Source organism: Pristis pectinata, chromosome 35 (assembly GCF_009764475.1).
Source record: "Pristis pectinata isolate sPriPec2 chromosome 35, sPriPec2.1.pri, whole genome shotgun sequence".
NCBI lineage: Eukaryota > Metazoa > Chordata > Chondrichthyes > Rhinopristiformes > Pristidae > Pristis > Pristis pectinata.
The window spans coordinates 8,862,721-8,887,573 of record NC_067439.1 but is presented as its reverse complement, the minus strand read 5'-3'; the positions used below and the strand labels follow the sequence as shown (position 1 = coordinate 8,887,573).

Sequence of the window (24,853 nt, the reverse complement as noted above, 5' to 3'; positions counted from 1 at the left end):
GGATGCGGGAAGAAACCGGAGCACCCGGAGGAAACCCAAGGGGTCCCAGAGAGAATGTGCAAGCTGCGCACACGGCACCGGAGATCACTGGAGCTCTGAGGCAGCAACTCTATAGCTGTGTCGCTGTGCTGCCTCTGATAGTTTCCGGGTAACTAAAATTCCTTTCGATGAAGACTTTCAAATGAATTCATTAAATTCCCAATTTTATTCATCGTTTAGTGGTCCATAATCTACTTCCAAAATACTGCAACTGCTCACTTGATGGTCCCAAGCTCAATCTGAGTGCATTGCCTTGTAAAAGTGCAAGCTGTTGTGGGACTGGTGCATGGTTTTATTTCTAATTTTACAAAGCAGTGATTTTTAAAAAAAATTTATTGCAGGATTTTTATCATCTGGCTTATAAGCAGTTGGTTCCGTCGAGGAAGTGCACCTCCAGAGCAGAGCGATCCAACCGGGACAGTGCGGCAGCCAAGTCGCAATCTTTTCCCCAAAGACACACTTATGGTAAACAGTCGTTTTCAATATTAAAAAATCATTTCTTAAAGATTATCAAAAGAGCTATTTTTTAACAGTTCATTCAACATTCAATGCAAAAGTTGTTGCTAATAAATGCTTTGCAGAGAGCTAATCACTTAATTATTGAGTTGGATAGATGCCACTACTAATTAGATTTCACAAGCTATTCACCAAGCATTAATTGGCATTCGCGAAATTCTTCTCCTCACTGCACGCACACAGTATAGAAAATGCCACTGTCAATGCAAAGCCAGGGTTAATTTTTTTTTGAAACAGGTTACCACTATAACCAATCTTCTGACTGATTTGCCTAGTGTATCTATTCACTTCATATCCCTTGAAATAAAGAAAAGCTTTCATTGATACAGTATTACAATCTCAATGTTCAAGGCTGTTACAGCCAATGACCAACATTTGAAGTGGAAGACCTGCATTTACAAAGGGTCTTTCATGTCCCTTCCAGAATATTCCAAGTGTTTTACCAAGGAACTGTAGTTACTGTGATAGATAGGAAATATGGCAGCCAGTCTGCCTCAAACAACAATGTCATAACCAAATTTCTTACTAGAAATGTTGGTTGAGGGGTAAATGTGGGGCAGAGTATTAGATATAACTCCCTTAGTTTTTTTAATTAGTACTATGGAATCTTTTGAGACCATACAGGGCCTTAGATTTACATTGCATCATCAAGATATCACTAGCAACAGTGCAGTACTTCCTCGGGACTGTACTCAATAACACTCTATGTTTCATTGAAATCCTGGAGAGGGTATTTAAACGTGGTAGAGTGCTAGCAGCTGAGTCACACCTGACTGTCGGAGAAACAACAGCAACTTGTGTACTATGGGCTCCCCGGTGCAATGTGGTCATGACCAGCTAAGAGGTCTTGTGTGCTATAGTGTTCAACATTGACCACGGCATGGGAAGAGAGCTGTACTACTTTTTCAGGTGGTGTCATTACATTAACCCGAGTTGGATGCATACCATTACAAATTAGTATTCACATTTTAAAGGGTGTTACATTACCCAAGAGGGCAGATGGTGTCTAATTCAGGCGATGCCATTTCCAACAGTGCCGCATTCAGTTTTAGTCGTACAGCACGGAAACAGGCCCTTCAGTCTACTGAGTCCATGCTGACCATCAAGCACCCACTTTGCCTAGTTCCATTCCTTTAATGTTTCATTGCAGAGTCGGCCTTGATTTTTTGTGCTCTAGAGTGGAACCCACAGCTTTCTGATTTGGTGAAAATGGCACAACCTAAGCTAACAGTGAGGCTTGCTGTTCTCCATTTTGTTTTGTAGAAGTTGATGTGTGGGGGTTCTTCAGGGGAGAGAATTTGGATCTATTGATTCTGAGGTACATGTGATAAATATCTCAGATACCAGAACCAAATGTAGAGTCTCATTAGTTTTTCTTGAATGCTGCCTCTTGTTTACCATGCCATGTCTATCTAGGTGTTTCATGACTTTTTTTCAGCACCTTCTGATCCCTTACCCATAGCAGATGTGATATTAAATTTCTGCAAAGCATGAGTTGGACTTTGGTTGAAAGAGTGCTGTTCTGAACACTTGTGCTACAGTTGTAAAAAGGGTACGACAAAGATGCACTTAATTGTAGTGAGTGAAGGAGAGAGTTGCTTTAGAATATGATTGAAGGGATATAGTGATGAGTACTACATTTTTTCTGTCAAATTGATGCACTGGTTACAAATAAAGAATTCTCCCAATTTACTCACTCTGACACCACCAGACAAAAAATTGTGTTGGAGATTATAATCCATATGAATACAAATGACTGAAATTAAAATCACTTGTATGAAATTGAATGCTGGAATTACTAAGTGGGTCTGGTACTAAGAGGGAGAATCAGTCAATGTTTTTGATTATTGACCTTTTTATCTGGACAGTTGCTTACCTCTTTAAACCCCACTGAAAAGGAGAAATTGAAGTGCTAATTATAGGAATGAGAAAAGAATGCTGAAACAATTTACCAGTAATCTTTGGCCCAGCATCTTGCAAACACTAACCTCAAACCCGCACTTTGAAAAATTAGAAGCCCTGTATATTAATTCGATTAACACTGGTGCCTCAATAGCCTTCGTGCAACCACTTTCAACCCATTCTGGGCACATTTCTTGGGTATATAGTTTTTTTTTTCCAGCTTGTCGTGTTTTACATTAGTTTGTGTGATCAACAGTTAAGTGGTGATCAGGAGCCAAATGTACAGATTTTTTGTAGCAAATTAGAATAAACCGATATTTCATTCATTGTACTTGATAATCTGAGTAGTTGTTCTTGACCCGCGCAGGACCTGCGAGTTTATATCTCGGAGAATGAACACTTCACAGAATTTAATAACAGTGCTCCACTTTTTTGGGAACATCTGGACCTGGTATATGGAGACTGGACAAGTGGAGAGTCAGGGACAGGATGTTATGAGCACTATGGAGAAATAGAAACAACTGAGGTATGAAAATTCTGTTCTGGATATTTTGTGGTAATCTAAAACAAAATAAAATTGACTCTGGATTGTACTGAATTACTTTCTTGTCATGCTGCTACCAACTAAGTCTATAAATTAGGTTGCAGTAGATGAATACCATGTAAGTTTTTTAAACTTTCACTAAAGGAGTTTTTTTTCAAGTTTAGCATAAAAGATAAAGCCAGTAACCAAGCTCTCATCTCCCAAAATGATCCTTTAAATTCCTTGTCTGACTGGGTGTTGCAAGGAAAGGAACCATTAACAAATCCATGCACCACATCATTCTGTATACAGAGTTCAGCATGATGTCTGATTCCCTTGACTTTGGAGTTGTGTTCTGTTTCCCTACAAAGCATCAAGCAGATTTATCAACAAAATAACTAAAATTGTTTTAAAGATTGAACAGATTTATTATGATGCACAGAAACTTACTCTTTTGTAAATTTGAATGGGCCATGCTTGAAGGTCTTATGAATAACAGGCATTAACATGTTGAAGATGACTTGATTCCATCTTCAAAATACCTATAGGCTATTTTTGTTCCTTTTTGATGTGTATTAGCTGGAGCAGTCCAAAATAAAACTCAATTACTACCTAAAACAAGCATAGAAATGATTAAAATTTAGGCATATAAATTGTAACGATCTCTCTCTGTTGTCCCCACCCCCCCCACCAACTTCTTGGTGTAAAGTTTTTTTTATCTATGTCCCTCTGGTAGAATTTCTCAGATTGTAAGAAGTTGTGGGGGGGGGGAATGTGTGCAGAAGCAAGAGAGATTTGCAAATAATAGCAACTGAAGCTATACTGCCAAGAGCTTCACTCTCTGTGTATGTAGTTATAGGAATAGGCCTATCAGCTCCATTTTACCAGATTTGCCCATAGGCCCCCTTTTCTTGCTTTGACCCCATACCCATTGATACCCTTATATAATAAATCATTTCCCCTCTAACTTGAAAGTTCAACATGTCCCGAGGGTCACAGTTGGTTCTGATTTTACAATTTTTTTTGTGTAGTTGCTTTTTCCCAGAGAAAATTGTTCATATTTGTCTCTTGTTGTTCATGAGACGTGGGCATTGCTGTCAGCATTTATTGTCCATCCCTGTTTTCCCCTGAAGTGAGGAGGCAATTAAATCCCAGCTGCATTTACCCTGTCCAATTTCATTTAACATTTTAAGTATCTTTAACAGGTCATCCCTCAGTCTCTTTATACTAGGGGAGAAAACTTTTACCTTATAGTACTTATTCCTCATCGTATAGCAGCATTTTATGCCGTTCGTGACTATGATAAAATCATTCAATCAAGAATTTGCAGCCACCCTTATTAGAGTGATTAAGTTTGATTTTGTTAAATTTAAAATGTTAATGCTTTTAATATCAAATATATATTCAAATGATGGGGAATAACGAGCATCATTAAATGTCTTGATAAATTGTTTTACCTCATTGCTTGTATAACAAATAAACAAATTAGTGTTGAGATATTACTTGGCTACTGTTGCTTTAAATTAGATACAAAGATCTGCAGATTGCCTGGATACCAAATCTCTGATATATTCAGAGCTGGTGACAGTGCAGTTTTTTTTAATTATCTTGGTTCTCTTCACAGCATATAAGATCCAATGGTTCTATGTACATTCACATATATTTCACCAAGAGCGGGTTTCATCCAGATCCAATGAGGAAAGCACAATACAGGCGCCTAGCCACAGTGTCCACAACAAGAAGTAAGCAGAAAGACAGCTTAATTTTTTTTTAATTGCCGTTGTGGTGATGTCCTGGATCTTCCTACTTCTGTATACCATCCCTCGGTTTTGCTGTATTTGTTATAGTTACTGGAGGGGCAGATAACATCAGAGCTGGAATAATTACTTACATAATACTGTTCATGTGATGCTGCTCTATCTACATAGAGCCAGTACTTGGAGTTGGAAAGCACAGATTGAATTACTGGTTGAATATCCATAGGTTTAGAGACGCAAGTGCAAATCTCTTATTCGCAGCTGTAGAACTTAAATTCTAGTAATTAAATCTGCAATAAGACAAACTATGTCAGTAAAAGTGACCACGAAATGACTGGATTGGCATGAAATCCCATTTGGTTCACTAACGTCCTTCAGGAAAGCACAGTCCACGTGCAGTAAGCCCATCCTTGTCTAGTGTAGACTATGTGTGACTTAAGACCCACAGCAATATGGTTAGAAAATAAAACTTGGGTGCAGATGTAGGCCATCACTAAGATCATGGCTGATCATTGACACTAACGCTTTTCTTAACCTCAATCAATCTCATGAACCTTCTCTGCGTTGCCTCCAAGGCACATGTACTTTGTTAAATAAGGAGACCAAGGTTATGCAACTCTGTTTGTTTGCCATGGCCCTATACAGTTGTAGTGACACTTCCGTACTCTTATCTATTTCACTTGCGTGAATAACGATCATTCCTTTCGCCTTCCTAATTACTTGATGTACTCGTATACTAACTTTGTGTTTCATGTACTCTTAAATGGCTTAACAAGTCAATCTGTTGAAGGGCGATTTAGGATTGACAATAGCTAGCAAAGCCCCCATTTCCAGAATGAATAAAACTATACAATGGCAGTCATGCATTAATTACTGTGTATGTTTCACACTAGTGTTAAACAAGTACAAGAGGAGAAAGTTTCAAAAGACAAAAAATCTTCTAACTGGGCAGACAGAGGCTGATCCTGAAATAATTAAGGTACTCTTGAAACCATGTTGCTCTTCGACATGTGCTTTCTTGAAAATGATAAGGTTTCAATGCTATTTAATAATATTGTCTGCACATTTTTCTTGCAGCGAGCGGAAGACTATGGGCCAGTTGAAATCATTTCTCACTGGCACCCAAACCTCACAGTTCATGTAGTGGATGATCACACATCATGGGCAATGGGTGCAGTGCCGCCACCTCTTGATCAGTGTAAGTGGATAATGTTTGGCCCATGACCTCCTTGTGTTTATATGCCCTCTGTTCCATCATTACAGAAATGGTGGTTGTACTCTTAAATGCCCTCTGAAATGGCCTAGCAAGCCACTCAGTTCAAAGACAGTAAGAGGTGAACAAAGGACACTGGCCTTGCAAGCAAGGTCCTGACAGATGAATTTAAAATTGCTCTACCAACGCATCATAACCTGCTATAGTGTGGATTAAGAACTACAAAGTGGGATTAGTGTCATTAGCACGTTTTCAGATGGCATGGATGAACTTCCTTCTGTGCTATAATTTTTGTCCTCCGTATGATCAAATGTATTTTAATGTGACGATTACTCTGGAATTTTATCCAGTTCCCGTGCCATTGTCAGTTTTCTGGGTATGCATTGTTTGCTTTCAGTGGCACGTTGGCACAGCTAGTAGAGCTGCTGCTTCACAGCTCCTGACATCTGCTCTCTGTGTGGAGTAGGCACGTTCTCCCTGTGACTGTGTGAGTTTCCTCCAAGTCCTCCAATTCTCTTCCACATCCCAAAGACACATGGGTTGGGTAGTTCAATTGGACACTGTAAATTGCCCCTAGAGTGTTGATGAGTGGTAGAATCTGGGGGGAGTTGATGAGAATATGGGAAGAATAAAGTGGGTTTAGTGTAAATGGGAGCTTGATGGTTGGCCAAAGGACTGATTTCCATGCTGTATCACTCTGACTCTAAGCTGGAGTTAAACAAAAGAAGAATGGGTATTAAAGTGGATGTCTTTGATGCGATGATGACGCTAGGGAGGGATTTCCATAGCGTGCTGGTGGCTCAGTTGCCAAAGTATATTAAAAGGAAAGGGGGAATTAAACACGAGGCTTAAATTAGGAATGGAGCATTTGGAGTGGGGCTGGAGGGGTTTGTAGGGATTCGGAAGGGCTTGTAGGGATTTGGAGGGGCAAGGCCATTTTGGGATTAGTGCACGTGGGTAAGATATTGAAATTTGATGTCTGTGATCTGAGAGTTAGCAGCAAGCACTGGGACAATGGATGCTAATAGTACCTGATATTCAGGTGGAGAATGACTGCAATTACAGATAGATAAATAATACAGGAATAATAGTAATCAGTTGAGAATTAGGTTCCTTTGTTCATAGTTTGAGCATATGGAAGAAAGTCACACAATTCTGGGATCAAAATCATAACTCAGACAGTGATACTTTGAACATAGTTATGTATCCTAAATCATCCAATTCTTAGGTTACACATAGATGAGCCGTGGTCAGTGTATAGACTTTTAGTTATCACTTCTTGACCAACCCAGGATGAGACGGCTGCTGCTGGTCAATATTGATCATAATACCCCTTTGAATCAATCAATCAATGCCACATCCATCCTCCTAGCAAACCCATTATTAGTAGCCACCTTTTCTCTGCCGATCTGTGTTCACAGATCTATCAATCCTTCCTGCGATCCTTCGGAGGTTAATTGGGAACTTTTATTTCTTTTCTACCCTATAGCTATTCCTTGCTATCTGGTGTCAGAAGGACAATGAGGTCTTATATATCTCCAGTGGGGACTGTTTGTTATTATTTGTACTGCCAAAACCCACTAGCTCAGTCACACGAACCAAGTCTGACTTGTTTAAGAGGGCACGAATATTTGTTCTGCAATGTCTAAAAATATTCTCCAATCTTTCAAATTTGATCACCTTTTACTCTTCTAAACCCAAAGGCCCAGTCTTGTTCAACTTGCCTTGTATCACAAAGCAACCATTCCCAGGAACCCATTTGGTGAACTTTTGCTCCATACAAGTATATCCTCCTTGGGGAGGGAGATCAGACATGTACATGCAATTCAGGGTGGGGTGTCTCCTCTTGTCCTTGAATCTCCTTACAATTAAGGTCAATTTATTTTGTGCCTTTTGATTTGCATGCTATATCTGCAAGTGATTTGTGCACATGGACACTTGAATTCCTTTGAACACTAACACCTTTAATTCTCACCATTTGCAAAGAATACCCTGTGTTATTTGTTCCTTCCAAAGTAGGATAACTTTGTTTCACATTACATTGCATCTGCCTTGTCCTTGCACTTTCACTTAACCTGGCTAAATCTCCTTGAAGGTCCTGCATCTTTTTTGGCCCATACAACCACCCAGTTTTGTAACATCAGCAAACGGCTATATTACACTTGATCACCTCCTCATCCAAATCTTTGATATAGGTTGTAGGTATCTGAGCCCCAGCAGTGATCCCTAAAGCACATCACTAGACATAGCCCCCCCAGCTGAAAAAAGACCCATTTATCCCTACTGTTTTTGTGCATAAGTAATGCTCAATTCATCCCAATATTTTGTCCCCAATACCGTGCCCTCTTTTGTGGCACTTTCATTGGAAGGCTGGATAAACCACATCAACTGGTTTGTCCTCGTCAATTCTGTTAGTTACAACCTCAAAAGCTCTTGGAGATCTATCACACAAGTTTCCCTTTTGTAAATCTGTGTTCCCTCTGTGCAGTCCCGTATTATCCAGGTTCCCTGTTCCTAAAACATTAATAGATACCAGCATTTTCCTTACTATCGTCAAACTAATTGGTCTGCAATTCCCTCTTCTCCCTCCATCTTTTCTAAACAATGGGGTTACATTTGCTACCTTCCAATCTGTGAAACTGCTTTAGAATTTGTAGAATTTTGGAAGATGACAACCAATTTATCCATGGGAAGCAATTAAAGTATCCATGTATCTGCCATTCCTTCAAAGGATTTCCTGTGAAATGCAACCATTCCTTAATTTATAATAGGAATATGTTCCTGGAAAATGTTTTAAGTGAAATTTCATAAATTAAAAAAGCCAGGTGAATTGCTTTATGAGCATTTCAGTACAGTGTATGAATGCATGGAGAGTGGAGTACGATTCACATTACCAAAAAATAGCTTCAGAAATCCAAGACCCAGGGAGTTGATGCCATTACAATGAAAATTGATAAACTGAATGTTCAAATTGGGGTATTACTATAATTTGGTACAACCCTCCTGTAATGTGTGCATCCTAACATTACTTGTTTTTTTTCCCTGTCTTAGAATGGAATAAGTGATACAGTACAAAATGTTCAGACTTCTTGGTTATATTGAAATAAATAATGAATCGGTTAACCTGTAATGAATAAACACTGGAACGTAACAACTGAGCCATATGCCCCTCTCCCATTCTACTATTCAATAAGATCACAACTAAAATGCTACCTCAAGACCACTTTTCCATCTAACCCACAGATCCCTCATTTCTCTTAATGTCCAAATAACTGTCAAGCTTGGACTTGAAGTTAATCATTGAGCATCCACTGCCCTCTGGGGTAGGGAATTCTAAATGTTTGAGAGCAGGGATGGCCAAACAGCAGTTCACTCCTACAAATGTCCATCACACTGTACCCTCCAACGTCAGATGATGCATTTTGGTGGTGGGGATTCAGTTATGATGTTTAACTCAATTGTCCTCTAACCTTGGAAGATTGGACATAAAAGAACACTGCTTGTAGCATTGCAGAACTATGATAAGTGGATTCATGTCTGCCATGGGGTAAATAAATGTAGTGTGCTTGTCATCTCCCTGAAGAATATTTCTGCAGAATACGTGGCCTATGTACTCTAGTTTTGTTATTTCACAGAATACTGCTTCATTAAATGACCACATGGTAGCAATTTTAGATCCAAATAATAACAAACTTCAACTAAAGGCAAAGTTGTAATTTTTAGAAGTGTTATTATCAGGGATGGCCTTTTGCTGTAGTAGTATTTGAACATTGAAGCAGCAAATATGAGTTTACTGTTTTTGCTAAAAACCTTACGGTGGCTTGTTTGCGTGTCACGCAGCTCACAAGCTTCTGAATATTATTGCATGTATCTTTGAGAACCAGACGGTTTAGCCACTCCTACTTTATCCCCTTCTTAATTCTAAATGGCTGATCCATTATCCTTGCTAGTAGACTGAATTTTGGAATACCGAGCTCCTGTGTCTGAAAGCTTGACATTTCATTTGGATCCTGTTTTCCTATATTTTTTCCGTAGATGTGAAGTTTGACCCCGTCAGTGGTGACTATTATCCAATCATTTACTTCAATGATTACTGGAACCTGCAGAAGGACTACTTTCCCATCAACGAGTCACTGGACAAGCTCCCCTTGCGAATGACCTACTGCCCCTTGTCACTGTGGAAATGGCAGTTGTATGCTGCACAAAGTACCAAGTCACCCTGGAATTTCCTGGGGGAGGATTTGTATGAACAACCAGATGAGGAACAGGATTCCGTGAAGGTTATTTTCTTTAATATCCCATATAATCAAATTCTTCGTTCTCCTAATCAGTCTAATCGTGGAGATCCCAGGATCTCCCTTGATATATAGCCCCTTAAGTTGTCTAGAAGCATGTAGCTCAGCTACATAGAAATGTGGGAGCATGAATATGCTTCAGTGTCTCAACCTTTCTGCTATTTGACTAGGTTATGGCTGATTTGTATCTCAACACCCACTTACCCACTTTTGTTCCTTGCCCAACAAAAATTGGTTGAATTTGGCCTTGAGTTCAGTTATGTAAAGGAAAAACATCTTCCTGCTGAGAGAGAGTTGTAGCTTTTGTCACTACGTGTGACAATGTTTTGGAGCTTTGCCCACAGTTGACCTCTGTTGTCGGGCTGTGAGCTCCATTCAGAATTTTGTTCATTGACGTCACCACTAGGTCTGGATACAAATTGTGAAGCATCTGAGCTCCAGTGCCAGCTGATTGTGCAGCAGTGTTTCTCCAAAACTGAATATAAATGTGATCTTGTCCTCCGCAAGATCCATTTAACTGGAGAAGGAAGTGGAGGGATTATTAATAAATATTTTCATTGCTTTTCAATTCCCTTCTATAAGAAACTATAAATTGATTTGACATGCCCTTGCAGAGGTAATAAAACTAGTGGGTGTTAGAGTCAAATATCCTTTGTCTATATTTCGTCAGTATCTTTGTAATTGTGCTGTGGACCAGCCTCCTGTCCCACAAATGTCCCTGATTCACAAGCTTCTGTCAGCTCAAATTATATTTTTCCTCATTGACATACTACTTTGATTAATTTTAAGCAACAACAAGTTAGTAACTTTTTTTTAATATAAAACTGAACCATAGCCGAAATTTGACAAGCCAGCTGGATAAGTCTGGTGCTCTGGGTCTAATTCAATGATTCTTTCAAATGATTGCGACAGGCACAAGTGGGCTGAATTGCCTCCTGTGCTGTCTTTTGTTGTTTTCAAATCTGTGGAATTGATTTCAAAGACCATTGGAACTTAGTACACGCTATTTCTTGTAAGTTTCTGAAAGGTTTTAGTAACATGGACATTTCTGTTGTATTTACATTGCTATTTGTAATAGACATTATGAAATGTTTTGAAATTTATTACTATTTATTAACATTTCTTCGTTTTACTTCATCTATTAACACAGTCTGGAGAGGAGCCACATTCCTCTCAGCCAAAAGAGAGGCTGAATGGTCTCTTAATGGAGATCTTTAAAATTTATGAAGTAGTTTCATAAGGTCCATGTTAAAATGTTCTCAAGTGGGGGAAATTAAAATTGCCATTCATAAATCCAATGTAGGAGATTCAAGCTGTAAATTGCTTTAGGACAAATTGTGGTTGTGTATGTCATGTGTAGTGAAAGCATTTTTATTGATTGAGGAATTAGCAATTTATAAATGGGATTCATTCTTTACAGCTTGATTTTGCATATTTAACTACGTAACAGCTTGTATTTCTAAGGTAGAACCATAGAACCATACAGCACAAAACAGGCCCTTCGGCCCACCATGTCGTGCCGTCCATCAAACCACCCTCACACTACCTAACCCTTTCCTCCCGCATATCCCTCTATCTCACATTCCTCCATACGCCTATCCAACAAGCTCTTGAACCTGTCCAATGTATCTGCCTCCACCACCACCCCAGGCAGTGCATTCCCTGCACCAACCACTCTCTGGGTGAAAAATCTCCCCCTGACATCTCCCCTGAACCTCCCACCCATAACCTTAAAGCTTTGAGTTGAATTCCTAATTACTTGATTTTTTCTTTACAATGCAGTAACACACCTACCAAATGATCTTTTTTGTTTATGACAGGTTGCATTATTGGAAACCAACCCGTATCTCCTGGCAGTAACTATTATCGTGTCAATTGTACACAGTGTATTTGAATTCCTGGCCTTCAAAAATGGTGAGCCATAATTGGAATTATTTTGCTGTTTGTCAGTTTGTGTAAAGTCCAGTCAACAATCTCCACATCAGTTCGTTCAGTAAAACAATGAACGAAAGCTCTGGTCCATTACCTTCTGGTCTCATACTGTGCTCTGCAGCACTCTGTACGTTTATTGTCACAGTCATCTCTTGGTTTACCTTTTTAAGGACTTGACGCTCCCCTGTTAGTAAAGATACCTGGTAAGCCATCGTACATCTCCATCTCAAAGGATGTTCTCAAGCCTCCTTGGGGAGTGAAAAAAGGTTATATGCTCATTGACTTGTTGGGCATCCCTGGCCTATGACCCCCAAGGGTGGGGTGGGTTGTTAAAGCAATGCATCTAGGAAGATACTGAGCACCACAAGTCTTTTCAACAAGAGCATTCAGAGGCCAAGTGAAAATTCAGTTGGGGCATAATCCTCCATACATCCATCCACCCTCTTTGTCCAGCCCATCTTGCCCTATTGATCGTGTACAGGTCTTATTGGGAATCCACAGAAAGTGATCCTTTCCCTTGAGGTGTTACCTGCATGGGGTAGGTGGGAAAGAGAAGACTTCCATTTCCACTCTACCAGAGGCCAGTTAATTCACACCTGAGAACAAAGCTGAGACCAGAGAATAAAGGGTTTATTCAATGTTATCACTTAACAATTGAAGTAGGTCAGAAATCATGTTGAAAACTAATGTTTTTCCCAGCATTTTTTGCCTCATTATACTAAAACTTGTTATATATAAATTGAGAGGCTATAATTATCAAGAGTGCTATCTCCTTTCTCTGGAGAGAAAGCTGAGTGGTGAGAAGTAGAGATCCTCAAAATTGTGAATGTCTTCAATAGTATGTGAGTAAAGGCATTTCTACACATGGGATCCAAAATGAAAGGTCACTGCCAGAGCTACTGCCTCACAGCCCCAGCAACCCAGGTTCAATACTGACCTCCAGTGCTTGTCTATGCAAAGTTTTCACATTCTCCCTGTGACTGCGTGGGCTTCCCTGGGTGCTCTGGTTTCCTCCCACATCCCAAAGACATGCGGGATGGTGGGTTGATTAGTCACCGTAAATTGCTCCTACTCCGTGGGTGAATGGTGGAATGTGGGGGAGTTAGTGGGAATAGGGGGAGAATAGGTTACAGGAAAGATTAGTGAGGAAATGGAATTACTCTGTGAGCCGGTGTAGACTTGATGGACTTAGATGGCCTCCTATGTCATTTGGAAATACAGGAGAAAAAAATTATAAAGTAGAACCAATAAATTCATTCTGGAAGTTAGGAGAAGCTACCACAGTAGTTGTGTATGAATAGGATAGATGCATTTACAGGGAGGCCAAGGTCAATGAAGGAGAGAATAGATATGGTGATGTGAAAAGGGTAAAATAAACTCAGGCATAGACAAGTTTAGGCCAAGTGGCCTACTGTGCTGTAAATTGATCCCCTGACTACTTATTTTTCAGACATTCAATTTTGGAACAGTCGCCAGTCTCTGGAGGGGCTGTCTGTACGTTCCGTGATATTTGGTGTCTTCCAGTCTGGTGTTGTCCTGCTCTACATTTTGGACAACGAGACCAACTTTGTGGTTCAGGTCAGCGTATTTATTGGCCTCTTGATTGATCTTTGGAAGATCACCAAAGTCATGGATGTGAAGGTAAGAATAATCTCTTCCAGGAAACTCTTTGACATTTTATGCCAGCAATGTTTTGGTGAGTGAGTATCAGTCTATGAAGCCAACTTCTTATTCACGTTATAGCAGCAGGTAGTGCTGAATTAAGCTGAAGGTAGATCTCAGACAGTAACATTTTGGGATATAGGTGTTGAGTAATTTGAGATGCGTAAGTGTTGCGAGCTTGGGGACTAACATCCATTTATCGTAACTGACCATTCCTTTCAATGGAACCCTAACTTTGTTGCGGTTGGATTTTGAACACTTTTCTGAAACCAAGTTTTTAGATGGTGGGAATGAATGTTTCTTGGTTCTGCTTTATCCATCAGGGCAGGCTGGGGCTTGGGCACCTTCCTCTCAGCCACCTGTAAACCGAAGGGTGACCTAATAATAATTAAAACTGAAGATGTTTGATAGAGAAAGCTACTCCTACAGAAAGACGACCAAAACTAATGGCCAAAGGTAGAAAATAGTCATTATAGATCCAGAAGGAAATGTCTGCAACAGGTGGTAAATGTAGCAAACTTGGTGTGGATTGTCCATGTGTCATGTCTGGTACTGTTGTAGATTAATTGGATTGGCTGCTGTAATGGTTCAACTACTCATTAGCCTCATGAAGTCTCTGTATGGCGGTGAACTGGATGGACCTTGTTCATGTTTTTTTAGAAATGGTGGAGAGTTTGAATTATTTGCAGTGTATTCAGTGTGAGTTTTTAATGTCTTGTATTTTAAAATAGCAAACTATAATGAAATCATTCAACCTGATAACAGCTATCAGCATCATAAAGACTGGTACTAATATCGCATTGAGCTCTCTATTATGTTCACTTCATGGTTGCTTTGACGAGATAGGTTCATAGCACACCTCGGTCTTCATTTCTCTCAAAATTTCCTGAGATTTTATGGAATTTTCTTTTGAAGGCTACTGCTGAATCTGCCCACCAGTTTACCAAGCAATGTATTCCAAGCCCCAATCATTCCTGTAAAGATGGATATTTTTCTTAACCCCTCGTGTGGCAGCATCTTGAAAATTTGCACCAACGGGGAATCTAACAACACAAAGGAAGAACAACAAAGCCAGAATTTTTCTTTAGCAGCAGCTGCAATTGACGACAACATATACTCAGGAAATCCTCACTTTCCCATCTCCTTCCCACTCTTTTATTGGATGTTAAACCCTATAACCTCTCTCTATGATGGTTTTTAGATTCATTACTGAAACAATGTGAAAAAGCCAGATGTTTTTTATCTCTTTTTTCTTACAACATTGGAGGCCATTCAGCCCATCAAGTCCACACCAGCTCAAAGCAATCCCATCAGTCCTATTCCACCACTTATTTCCCTGTAAGCTATTCTCTCTCACGTGCCTATCAACTCTCCCCAGATTCTACAACTCGCCTGCACGTGGGGCAACTTACTTTAGACTTTTAAACTTTATTTATACAACACAGTAACAGGTCCTTACAAGTCTGTGCTACCCATTTAACCCCATGTTAACCTACCTGTACGTCTTTGGAATGTGGGAGGAAACCGGAGCACCCGGAGGAAACCCACGCAGTCACAGGGAGAACTTACAAACTCCTTACAGACAACGACAGGAATTGAACCCCGATCACTGGCGCTGTAATAGCATCGTGCTTACCGCTACACTACCTTGCCTACCAACCTGCACGTCTTTGTTATGTGGGGAGAGGGGGGGATCCCAAACAATTGCAGGGAGAACGTGCAAACTCCACACAGCACCAGAAGCCGGCGTCAAACTTGGGCCAGTGGAGCTCCTGCCTGCGGAGCACCAGTGGGACTGGTGGAGCTGCCTGCGGAGCACCAGTGGGACTGGTGGAGCTACCTGCTGCACCAGTGTGTTGCCCACAAATGAACGTGCTCCATGAACTTAATTCTTCAATTGTCTTGTATCCTTTTGAAGTTATCGCACATAATATAGATCAACCTTTTGTTGCAGGTTGACCGTGAAAATAAAGTGGCAGGAATCTTCCCACGCTTGACATTAAAAGATAAATCAACATATGTACAGTCCTCGACTAAGAACTATGATGATGTGAGTATGAAGCAAGACTGTGCTTGTATGTACTTGAAACTGTAATTTAAGCATAGATGAAAATCCAAGGTAAAGTAAAGCTGTTCAATTCATTCCTGGCATTCTGTTCCCAACTCTTACCTTGAATGCAAAGGATCACACCAGCTAGTAATGTTCAGAGAAATGCGGGGGCAGGGCTCGGATAGGAAATTAGATGGGATGCTTTAGTTTGGCCTGAAGGCATTTGCTTGAAATTATTGAGCAAAACACTCCATTGAATGTGTGACTGGAGAGACGGTGCAGCAAGGAGGGATTTATATTCCCTGGACTCCAGAACTGCTTCTGGGGGAGTGAGACCATCCCAGTATAAATGGGATGGTTTACACCCAGGTAGGACGAGGACCGATATCCAAGCGGAAATGTTTGCTGGTGTTGTTGAGGGGGTTTTGTGGGTAGTGTTGTAACCTAAGAAGGATGGCCAAGAAGAGAGAAATGTGGACGGAAAGGAAAGAGCAAAAGGAAGCGAAACAGGGAGAGTGAAAGGCAAAGAGGGCCACAGTACAAAAAAAAAGTAAGATTTTAAAAAAACAGTGACAAAAAGGCAAGGCTAAAGGCATTGTACCTTAATGCAAGAAGCAATTGTCATGGAGTAAATGAACCAATGGCACAAATGGACGTGAAGTCGGATTTGATAGCCATTACGCAGACATGGTTGCAAGGAGATCAAAGCTGGGGACTGAATGCTCGGGATATTTGACCTTTAGGAAGAGCAGATGGAAGGGAAATGGTGGTGGGACAGCATTAGAGATGAAATAAACACACTTGTGAAAGATGATCTAGAATCTGAAGATGTTTAGTCCATTAGGATGTCTTTACTCATTATCAAATCCTCGTAATAAAGGTCAAAAATATTGTTCGCTTTTCTATCATGTTAACACTTGACTACTCATGTACAAAGACACTCATCCCTCTCAACACCAACACCTTTCAACTCTTCACCATTTAAGAAATACTCCCTTTTAGCATTGCAGGTGACCCCACATTTTCCATGTATTGTACTTGTCATGTCCTCCATTCACTTAGCCTGTCTATTAAGGAAATACTCAAAGGGTCAGGCTATATCTGCGGAGAGAACGGCAGAGCTGGGAAGAGTTTGGGATGAACAGGTTTTAGGATGCAGAAAAAAAAAGTGGGGAAGGGGAATGAGCAAAAGCAAAGATCTGTGATGGGGAAGCAGCCAGGGAAGGTTAAATCACATTAGGGGTGATAATGCAATGTTACAAAGTTCAGAAGTGTGAGTGAAATGACCAAAGTAAAACTATAAATCTGAAATTGTTAATGCTAAATCTTGAAGGTTCTAATGTGCCTGTTTGGATAATCAGGTGCTGTTCCTCAAACTTACCCTAATCCATAAAACCTAATGCAGGGGTGGAGGACAGAATTCATGTGATGGAGACATTCTCTTTGCTCTCTCCATGCCTGCCCTCCAACTGCAGCTTAAAACACTTGTTTTCTCACTTTACAGGTTCTGGTGGACGTTCCTGGACCTGAAACCTTAACTTTGTTTCCCTTTCCACAGATGCTGCCTGACCCACTGAGTGTTTCCAGCATCTTCTCTTTATTTCAGACTTCCCGCATCTGATTTTCAATCACTAATGAGAAAGTCAGGAGGATTTCCTTGTGGTTGAAATGTATAACTATCCCATTTGGGGTGCTGAAGCAAAAAGGAAGGGTGAAAGCAAGCGAGAGCTTCGTCTGTGCTTTAAAATCTACAACTTCTGCCCTCATTTACAATTCAAGAATAGCAGTATATGATTTTTATTCATGCCATGAACTTTCAATTATGCTGTGTTACATTAAGAATTTGACAAATTTGCTATGTGTCTGTTAAAATCCAAGAGTTTGGAAGATGAGATTTCCATAATTTCTTAAAGAAGTAATTTGTTTTTGGTAATGTCTTTTTGGGTTCAGTGCAGGTGCAATCTTTAACGTACACCAGCAGTTTGAAATTTAACAGTGGACATTTTGATGTTCTTTTCAGATGGCTTTTAAATATTTGTCCTGGATTCTCTTTCCATTGTTGGGCTGCTATGCTGTCTATAGCCTGTTGTATTTGGAGCACAAAAGCTGGTATTCCTGGGTATTGAGCATGCTCTATGGTTTCTTATTGACATTTGGTGAGTATACGTGATTTTTGAAAATTTCTGTACCAGGCTCTAGAAAGTACAGATTCACCAGTTAAAGCAAATTAACTTGAATAACTGATTTAGGTCCATTCTATCATCAAATAATAATGTCAGTTATTTCTGTGACTGATATCTATGGTTGAAACCCACAAGGGTTACCACCAGTTAACCATTTTAGTATTTTAATAGGGCAGGCGTGGTAGTGTAGCAGTTAGCGTAACGCTATTACAGACCCAGCAACCCGGGTTCAATTCCCACCACTGTCTGTAAGGGGTTTGTATGTTCTCCCTGTGTCTGTGTGGCTTTCCTCCAGGTGCTCTGGTTTCCTCTCTATGTACTTGTGACTAATAAAGATATCTTTCATCTTGCAGCACAGGAACAGGCCCTTTGGCCCACAATGTTGTTCCAAACTAATTAAACTAGTAATTAAAAGTTTACTAGAGTAACCCCTTCTGCCTACACAAGTCCTTATCCCTCTGATCTCTGCATATTCCTGTGCCTATTTAAAGCACCTCTATCTTACCTGCCTTCACCACCACCCCTGGCAGCACATTCCAGGCACCCACCACTTTCTAGTGTTTGATCTTGAGTCTAGGAGCGGAGGTGAACTAAAATGTGTGAAATTATTTCATTTGTCTTCAGTAGAATCTGAGTTGCCCAGGTATGAAAATATCATACATTTTGAATAAAGAAACTAAAAGAAAAGGATTTAATTGCAAATCCTGCTGTGGTTCCCTAAAATTGCAGCCTAGAGTAGAAGTGAGAGGCAGGATAGGGATGGCCTTGGATTCGATTCCCAGGATAAAGTTGCCTGATATTGATCGGATGCTGTAATTGTCCATTCGGGCACCTGGGATAATTGGGGAGCAATAAACAAGACATTGTACATTACTATCCAGTGCACAATTCACAGTCTCACCACTGTATGAAGCAAGTCACGGTAATAACATTTTTGTGTGTAATTGTACCTTGATCATACTTGTAAACTTACAGGCGAGTGTGGATAAAGTTTATCTGTCTGCCTTTTGTTTTCAATGTGTATGTAGCAAGAGTGTCGTGTTATGGCATGAAATCCTGGAGATAGCCACAGTGCTCACCAGTGGGTCAGCAGACCTTAATAGGAGAGTCCACACTGATGGGTCAAGCTACTTGAAAAGCAAAAAGGGGCATGTAAGCCCTGGGAGAGATGGAAGGACCGATAGATCACAAAAGCACAGGCACCAGGAGAAAACCAAAACTTAAGTTTGAGTTTGAGCACGTAATTAAAGAGATTCTTTGCCTTTACGGCTGGCCAACAGAATCAAGTTAGCTCTTTAATTTTCCCTAAATTAACCTTGTAAATTAATTCATAGTCTGAGCCCAGCTTCAGTTTGGATTTGTCATTGATGTCATCTTACAGAATGACTTATGTAAAACATGTCCCAGTTAAGGGCTGTGCACTGCCTTGTGCCCTTTTGGACTTGAGAGAAACAAGAGCAACAGGATAGCAACTTCTAGGGGGCACTGGTGGGGGAGCAGGGGTGGGAGGGTGTGCTCGGTGGTGATGTAGCAGAGGAGGATCTACTTGACACAACAGAAAGGAAACTGATCATTTAAATAATCATGAATTTCACTAGTGGTGGGAAACTTAGCAACCTTTTCTGATCCAGCATGGATTTTTGATCTTAGCCAGTAATCAACAGGTTTGGATTCATTCTGTCTTGGATAATGTTGCTGAATTATAGACTAAGCGCAGAAGTTAAAAATATATGTGGAAAATCATAAAAATTTTTGGTGCTGGAAGTCTGACGTAAAGAAAATAGGAAATCCTGGAAACATTCGGCAGGTCAGGCAGAATCTGTGGAGAGAGAAACAGTTAATACTTTGGATCAATGGTCCTTTATCAGAGCTGGGAAAGTGCAACTCACAACTAACTAGTCCTCTCAGGAGGTGTGAGAGGGATGGATAGGACAGAGAAATATCTCTGGCTGTCTCTGTGTCGTTCAGGAATTCTGATGGTCATAAATGTCTGCTTTGTTTCCTCCCTTCAGGGTTTATAACAATGACACCACAGCTATTCATTAATTATAAGCTGAAGTCAGTAGCCCATCTCCCATGGAGGATGCTAACCTACAAAGCACTAAATACTTTTATTGATGACCTCTTTGCGTTCGTAATCAAAATGCCAATGATGTACAGAATAGGATGTTTGAGAGATGGTAAGTCTTTGCATAAAATTCCAGTGCCTCAACAAAAGACAAATTAAATATCGCGGCTTGTCAAGTTCATGAATGTCTGAATTAATGTTCATTTCTCCTCTGTTTTACAAATTAGATGTGGTGTTTTTTATCTACCTGTACCAACGCTGGATCTATCGAGTAGATCCCACCCGAATGAATGAATTTGGGACAAGTGGGGAAGATATTGTGAAGAAATCAAAAGAAGATAGTTCCCCAAAAGCTGTAATGGAGAAAGCAGAGGGAGAGAAAAAAAATGATTAAATGTAAATCTTTGTATTGTCAAACCTTAATGTTTCACTGTAAAGGCAGAAGTGACACCATGGACTGTAATAATCAATCTCCCGATTTTTGTATTAATATAATCCTGTTGAAGATAAGTGAATTTGAAGTCCAGGTTAATGTGCTGTACTGTATTTGTTCTGAAACATATCTGTATTTAAGTATGATAACTTTGTAATCATTGTATTCCTTTGTGGAATATTTGGTACATTAAATTGCTAATAACGTTTAAATTGCAGCCATTTGTTGAAAGGGCAGCCTCTGTTTATTTAGAGGGGAGAAATAACAGATTTTAGTAATAAAGATTCTATTCCATTCATCTGAAATTCTGATTCCTGTTTCAATAAACACACCAATGTTAATTTATTAGCTGTGGAACTAATTTTGAAGCGGGATTTATGTGAACTTGTTAGCCTCGCCAGTGAATATTTGTTAAAGGTTTAATACAATTGCATTTAAGAAAATTTCCTAAAAGTGTTGATTCCAAGGCCATCTAGCAGCTGCTGACGTAGGTGGGTATTTCTGTGCAGAATACCCTGTTGTGAATATGGTGTTTATTTCTAATAATAGAATCCATCTTAAAAACTGTTTGTGCAAATTACTCGAACGGTGCTCAGAATTAATATTTACTTGTGTCTAAATTGCAGCACCAAAATAAAAGTAGAGGTTAGTTGATTTAAAATCAGTTCCTGCCTCTGGTGCTTTATTTTCCCCACCTCAATAGTTTTTGAAGAGAGCTGAGTGGAAGCAGTGTTGCCCTAGGCAGAGATGATAGTACAACACACTTCCTTGTGGCTGTGCCAAAAATTGGATCGTGCTTATCCTCTGCTTTTAATACAGGGTCATGGACTTGATGGACATTATTTAAAATGTGACTATGTACTGTGTTTAACATCAAATTTACTTGCATTGAAAAATACTTATTGGGTATCCTCAGAAGCCTCTTCATTCATAGTTAATAAGGTAAGCACAGTGTTATCTGTACCTGTGTTTTTAGACTCCCATGGTGCTGGAGTGTGGTGATTCCTTGCGAGCTGCCCCCAGCAGATCTGCTCATTCCATTTATTATAATCGTTCTACTCTTTAAAATCTCAATTCTAAGTCTGTCAGAATCATGGCCCTTACACTTTGTCTATCTGCACTGCACTTTCTCTGTAACTGTAACACGATATTCTGCATTCTGTTTTTTCTTTACTACCTCTATGTACTTATGGCATGATCTGCCTGGATGGCACGCAAACAAAAGTTTTTCACTGTATCTCAGTACACGTGACAATAACAATAAATATATGCAAATACCCAAGTACTTCAGGTTAATATTTAAGCCTCTTACAGTTATGCAGATTCTCCCATCTGTTGACAAGCATGAATGCCCTTGGTTCTCCAAAAGGATCTTCATTCTATTCTTTTTCGTCTATTCTGTTCACCAAAATGCACTGGCATCTATCCAACGATTGGCATTCTATTCTCAAGCCATCCCTGTGTATCAATGATGCAGTTTAATTCTTACCACTCCATATGAATACCTGTGTACTTTGTTGATTCTAAAACAATGGGGCAAGATTCAGTCTTGGGGCATCCCTGTGGGTCAGATGAGTTTCAACCTCTGTCCCTGCAGCTAGGTTGTTGCATTGTGCCTCTTGGCTGGCATTACATCCTGCTGCACCCTCCTGTGTGGGAGGAAGGTAGATTCAGTGCATTCCTCCCATGTCAGGAGTTGTGGGGTGGGGCAATGCGCCACATCCTGACTCTCGGGTAGGGCATCTTTCTGTCACTGGCCCTTGGGGGGTCTGCAGCCTCTATGTTCTGCTGCAGGTAGGTAAAGGCCACACTGGTTGGTGATACAGAGCTGTCAGCAGGGCCAGGTCTCATTCAGTGGGGCCTAGGCAACACGAGAAGCCTAAACAGGTCAGTGTGAAAGGACAAAAATAACATTCAAGATTCTAAGTTAAGGTAAGATCTTTATTAGTCTCATGTACAGTGAAATGCATCTTTGAGTGTTTTGTGGGCAGCCCGCAAGTGTCGCCACACTTCCAGTGCCAACATAGCATGCCCAAAAATTCCAAACCCATACGTCTTCTGGAATGTGGGAGGAAACCAGAGCACCTGAAGGAAACCCATGCAGACACGGGGAGAACGTACAAACTCCTTACAGACAGTGGCTGGAATTGAAACTGGGTCACTGGTGCTGTAAAGCGTGATGCTAAGTACTACACTACCGTGCCTGCCTGCTCCTTGTAGGCTTAAACAGTGCACGAGAACTAAAGAAAAGAGCAGGCCATTTGGCACATTACATCTGCTTCACCATTCAATATGATCATGGTTAATCTTTCACCACAAAGCCACTTTCTATACTAGCCTAATATATCAAAAAAAAATCTGGAGTTCTCTTTAAGATTCTCAGCAAATGAGCATCGACAGCCTTTCTGGGATCCACTACCCCTTTTAAGTGAATAAATTTTCACCAGTCTCTCTCTTAAATGGTCAAGTTTTTATTTTGACACTGCGACCACTGCTTCTAGCCAGCTCGGCCAGGGGGAAAGTCATCTCTGCATCTACCCCGCCAATCCCTGGACTGGTTTTCTGAGATCTAATTCTTCTAAGATCTGGAGAATGTAGGTCCAGTCTCAATCTTTCATCATAAAGTGGTCACCCCACCAGTCTGGTGAACCCTCACTGCATTCCCTCCATTGCAAGCATATCCATCAGGGAGGGAGACCAGAATCATACACAATATTCCAGGTGAAGTCTAACCAGAGCCCTGTGGAATTACAAGGAGGTATTGTATTCAAATCCCCTTCTAATAAAGGCCAACATACCTGCACGATAACTCTGTGCAAAGGCACCCAGATCTCTCTGACACCAACACCTTTTAATTTCTCACTATTTAAAAAAATACTTTGCTTTTCTAGTTTTCAATACTAAAGTGGATGATCTCGCATTTTATTTTCACAATTATATTCCACCTGCCAAGTCCTCGCCCATTCACTTAACCAATCTATATACCCCTGAAGTTACACTGCATCCTCCTGGCAACTCTCATTTCCGGCTAGCTTTGTACCATTGGCTGGCTACATTACCCTTGCTCGCCTCATCCAAAGCATTGACTGACTATGAACAGCAGTGGTCTCTGCTGCACTCCAGTCACATCCTCCTTTCTTCACAATGACCCATTTCTTATCTTGGTTTTCTGCCCACCCCAGTACATTTATCCCCAGTCCAATTTGCCCCAATTTTGTATAATAACCTCTTCTGTTCTTGAATATTTAATTCTCATCCATGGGCACTTTGCAACCAAGTCTATGCTTATTCCATCGTTTTATTTCTATTTGTGTTACCTATCTTATTACAAACGCTAAAGATTGGTGGATTGGCTTAAAGGTCTATTCCTGCAGCAGTAGTTACTCCTTGGTCTTCAATATTGTCCAGTTTTTGTACTTTGACTATAAATTGGAGGTGTATTTGCGACTGTTTGTTCTGTTCCTTCCTGACACACCAGTAATCGTTAATCATTTTGCTGCCCTGCACTATTGCTTTGTCTTTTCTATTTAACTTTCTGAATTCCCCTCGCCAAAACTGTCCCATCCAACTATCAACAGACCTAGGTGGCAACTACTTAACCCAGTGCTTTCTGGTTATTTATCTTAAACTGTCTACTATTATGTAATTCACTTGGACTCCAACAATTCACAGGGATTTTCCCTGTGCTCTGGATCTGAGCCTAAGTTACATTTGGTGACGTCGACTGTCCATCTCCCTCCATAGATGCTGCCTGACCTGCAGAGTTCCTTCAGCGTTGGAGGTGTTGCTCCAGATTCCAGCATCTGCAGTCTCCTGTCTCTCTGTTTTACATTGTTGGCTGTGCTGACATTAACCATTGTCGACAGTAGATGGAGCACACCACCGCTACATAATCACGACAGCCAACCCTGAAGATTCCTTTTGGTTAATTGACTGTAATGTTGCTAGGTCTCGTTAGATTCTGAATGAAAAGTTGTTGGTAGAGACAAATATGGCCAAGCAATAAATACCACAGTAGGAATAAACCTTTTAAGCCAGTCCCTTATTGTTAGGATCATGGCCTTTACCCAACACAGGCCAAAATTTCTCATCTTAGATCTAATTGGGCAGCCCCTTTTATTCAGGGCTGCTTCTTGTTGTGGACTCTCTGCCCAAAAGAAAATCATCTAATTCTGTTAATCCCAAACAATTATTTACTTTTCAATTGAGATTACTGAATCACAGACCACTTCATGTTCTTCTATCATTTTATTCAATACCATCCTGTTTAACTTCAGATC

At 40.3% G+C, this 24,853-nt stretch overlaps 1 protein-coding gene across 1 annotated transcript in view; it reads left to right on the top strand.

Annotated features, from left to right (window-relative positions):
• clptm1 (CLPTM1 regulator of GABA type A receptor forward trafficking) overlaps positions 1-21,253 on the top strand; it is a 33,585-nt gene extending 12,332 nt beyond the window's left edge. The window contains exons 3-14 of the mRNA XM_052044165.1: positions 381-504; positions 2,825-2,983; positions 4,605-4,722; positions 5,631-5,716; positions 5,815-5,935; positions 9,986-10,230; positions 12,066-12,159; positions 13,628-13,818; positions 15,794-15,889; positions 17,910-18,045; positions 20,085-20,252; positions 20,368-21,253. Of these exons, the coding sequence (XP_051900125.1) occupies positions 381-504; positions 2,825-2,983; positions 4,605-4,722; positions 5,631-5,716; positions 5,815-5,935; positions 9,986-10,230; positions 12,066-12,159; positions 13,628-13,818; positions 15,794-15,889; positions 17,910-18,045; positions 20,085-20,252; positions 20,368-20,534 (1,705 nt within the window). The 3' untranslated portion in view covers positions 20,535-21,253. The remainder of the gene's footprint in view (positions 1-380; positions 505-2,824; positions 2,984-4,604; positions 4,723-5,630; positions 5,717-5,814; positions 5,936-9,985; positions 10,231-12,065; positions 12,160-13,627; positions 13,819-15,793; positions 15,890-17,909; positions 18,046-20,084; positions 20,253-20,367) is intronic.
• The last annotated feature ends 3,600 nt before the right edge of the window (positions 21,254-24,853 follow it).